We start from the raw sequence: 3,155 nt of genomic DNA on the forward strand, positions 1-3,155 counted from the left end.
TGGTCTCTAGCCATATGGGTCCATGTAGTGTAGATTGGCTGCAGTAGGTTCACTGTAGGAGGAGGATATGCACCTATAAGGAATCTATCGACCTTGATAGATAAGGAGAGATCCTATGTGATTTATAAGACTGAGTTCGTAAGACCTCGGCCGGGGCAGATTGTATAGTGGAGAAAGAGTTTTCCACTCTCGAACTAAAGTCGAATAAATCTTAATATATGACAGGCGATGGGGTTTGACGAGTTGTCCATGACCTCCGCCCTGTAGGGATCCACGATAGAAGGACTGTATCACACGATAACTACACCTAGAGCTTCATCATTCTATTCTGCTGGGTAGCCACTACATGCTGCTAGGTGTCACTGGTAGATGGTGAGACTCACAGGGAATATCTCGATGATCGATAAACCCTAATGAGTTGAGTTGGAATCGTTCTAACCCATTGAAAGAAATTTTCAATGATATTGTGATAGAGATCGCAGCATATCTCACTACCGGACAGAATAGAACCTATGGGGTCACACACATTAGAAGTATTGACTGATCCGATGGTTATATTATGATTAGGAATCACAAATAATTTATAATTATCAATTTGATTGCTAATTGGTGTAACCCACTAACAGTTAGTAAGTTGAAGAATAAATAATTGCAATTGGATTGCAATTTAATTTAATTGGATTTAATTAATTGGACTTGATCATATTATATGCGAGTCCTACTTAAAGTAGGAATCCTAGAGTTCTAATTGGATTAGGACTAAAAATTAAACAAGTCCTAATTAGATGAAGTTGAGTCCTAATTAATTTTAATCTAATTAACATGACTCCTAATTGGATTAGGATTGAAGAGTTCAATTGAGTCATGATTCAATTAAATCCTAATTAAATTGAAATTTTGAATGAAAGATAGATTGGGTTCACCTAATCCTCTTTAGAAAAGGATTGGGTTCCCATCCATGTGGCTACATCCCCTCACTTAATATGATTAAGTGGGTGCATGAAATAAGAGGAAAAATAGGGGAGGGGCGTACGCCCCTCCCTTGGATCTCGGCTGAAAAAAAAAAAAAAAAAAAAAAAAAAAAAAAAAAGGGTAGGGGCGTACACCTTAACTCTCGGCGTGAGAAAAAAAAGGGAGGGGCCCCTTTCCTAAAAGAAGCTCCACATGGCTTTTTAAAAGGAGACGTAGGGGGTACGCCCTAGGTGATTTTAATCCTCCTCTCCCAGCCATAATGGAGCATTAACTCCCTCCTTGTTTCTCAGCCGCAAGCAACCTCTCTCCCTCCTTGTTTTTCAGCCGCAAGGGAAAATAAAATAAGGGAGTGGTATCTTCTTTCAATCATCCTTCTTCCACCAAAGAAAAGGGAGGCAGCAAGTGTGCTTTTTTGATCCTTCTTTCTCCTATTCTTCTTTCTCTAGAGAGAGCAATCAAGATATTGTTTGCTGCAAGGAGAAAGAATTTCATCCATCAAAACATATCTCTGCAAGGGAGCTAGCACCCCGAGGAGATTTGAGCGTTTGGATTGGTCCTTTGCTTCGTGTGGATACCCGTAGAGGCCGGACACTTGAACGGCTTCAAGCGAACCTTCATCCTAAACCACGAACTTCAGTTTGCGGTGATCATCTACCCGCACAAGGTGAAGATCTGATCTTCATAATTAGTTTAAAAGTTTTTAATTCTAATCTATCTACGAACGGTTTTTGAACAAGGTTCATGCGATGAACGGTTGATCACGCGCATGCCTCTTCCGCTGCATCTGAATTTTTTTAAATTTTTCTGCGGCATGGGCAGGTAACCAACAAAAATCTCGTAATAGGTCTGGGCAATCAGAAAAGCAGGGATCTTATGGAGAGACCATTCAACAAAACCAGTCTAAATGTGAAGCATGTGGAGGTGCCCATAAGACAGAACTTTGTAGACGATTATCTGGCGCATGTTTCAGATGTGGCCATCAGGGTCATAAGATAGCAGAGTGCCCTCGCAATCGGCAAGTATCACAATCAGATCAGAGGCCCCAAGCTAGAGGGACCCAACAAGTGCAAGCTTCTCCTACTCCGGCTCAGTCAGCTCAGCCTTCTTCTCCTAAGCAGCAGCAAGGGGAGAGGCTGCGCACACAGGGTCGTATTTATGCACTGACTCAGCAGGATGCTCAGGCATCTAACATTGTGGTGTCAGGTACACTACCAGTTGCTTCTGTTTATGCTCATACGTTGTTTGATTCTGATGTTACACATTAATTGTATCATCGATATTTGTGCGAAAATATGACCTACCTTGTGTGCCGTTAGAGTATGATTTGCATGTTAGCACCCCTGCCAGTAGTGGGACGATTGGTAATCAGGTCTGCAAGACTTGTCCAGTTCAGATAGTAGGTAGAGACTTGCCTGCTGATTTGATAATTATAGATATGTATGACTTTGACACAATTCTCGGTAAGGATTGGTTAGCATCACACTTTGCTGCCATTAACCGCCATGAAAAGCGGGTAAAATTTTAGATCCCTAGAAACACTGAATTTGGCTTCATAGGTAGTGGTGCTCATACTTTCCCTCGAGTTCTCTACTATGCACATTAAGCAGCCTGTACGTGTGGTTGATAGAAAGGAACAAGTGTTGAGGAGGTGCACGATTCCTTATGTTAAGATTCAGTAGAGCAATTACTCAGAATGTGAGGCTACGTGGGAACTGGAGGACGAGATGAAGAAAAAATATCCGGACCTTTTTGCAAGCTAAGGTATGTTAAATTTTGAGGACGAAATTTTTCTAAGGGGGAGAGAATGTGAGATACGGGCTGAAATCGGCAGCCCCAGCCGACTTTAGCCCCGTTCTTCTTTTGGGAAGAGCCGGAACAGAGGATCGCGATGGCGATCCTCTCCGGCTCCTCCGGGGACAAACGGGGCAAGGGCGCCGCGACCGCGGCCGCGGATTTCGCTCGACCACCGCGATTTTCACGGCGGAGAGCCGTTACGAGGGGGTTGATAAAAACCCCCATTTTCTCCTCAATCGGTCACCTCCGAGCCCCCTCTTCTTCCTCTCCTCCCTCTCCTCTCCCTCTCCTTCCTCTGCTCCAGCTTCCCAAGTCCCCGATGAGCCGCCTCGGCCATCCACCACCACAACCCGAGCCTCCCCTATTTTTGGATCTACTTCCCCTTCGGA

The 3,155-nt window shown here is 43.9% G+C and overlaps 1 protein-coding gene across 1 annotated transcript; it reads left to right on the top strand.

Moving 5' to 3' along the window:
- Positions 1-1,783: 1,783 nt before the first annotated feature.
- Positions 1,784-2,651, top strand: LOC120104873. The gene is made up of 4 exons (XM_039116758.1): positions 1,784-1,791; positions 1,943-2,175; positions 2,289-2,485; positions 2,529-2,651. Exons 1-4 carry the CDS (start codon positions 1,784-1,786, stop codon positions 2,649-2,651), a joined length of 561 nt encoding a protein of 186 aa, XP_038972686.1.
- The last annotated feature ends 504 nt before the right edge of the window (positions 2,652-3,155 follow it).

This window comes from Phoenix dactylifera, unplaced genomic scaffold, assembly GCF_009389715.1.
Source record: "Phoenix dactylifera cultivar Barhee BC4 unplaced genomic scaffold, palm_55x_up_171113_PBpolish2nd_filt_p 000138F, whole genome shotgun sequence".
NCBI classification, from domain to species: domain Eukaryota; kingdom Viridiplantae; phylum Streptophyta; class Magnoliopsida; order Arecales; family Arecaceae; genus Phoenix; species Phoenix dactylifera.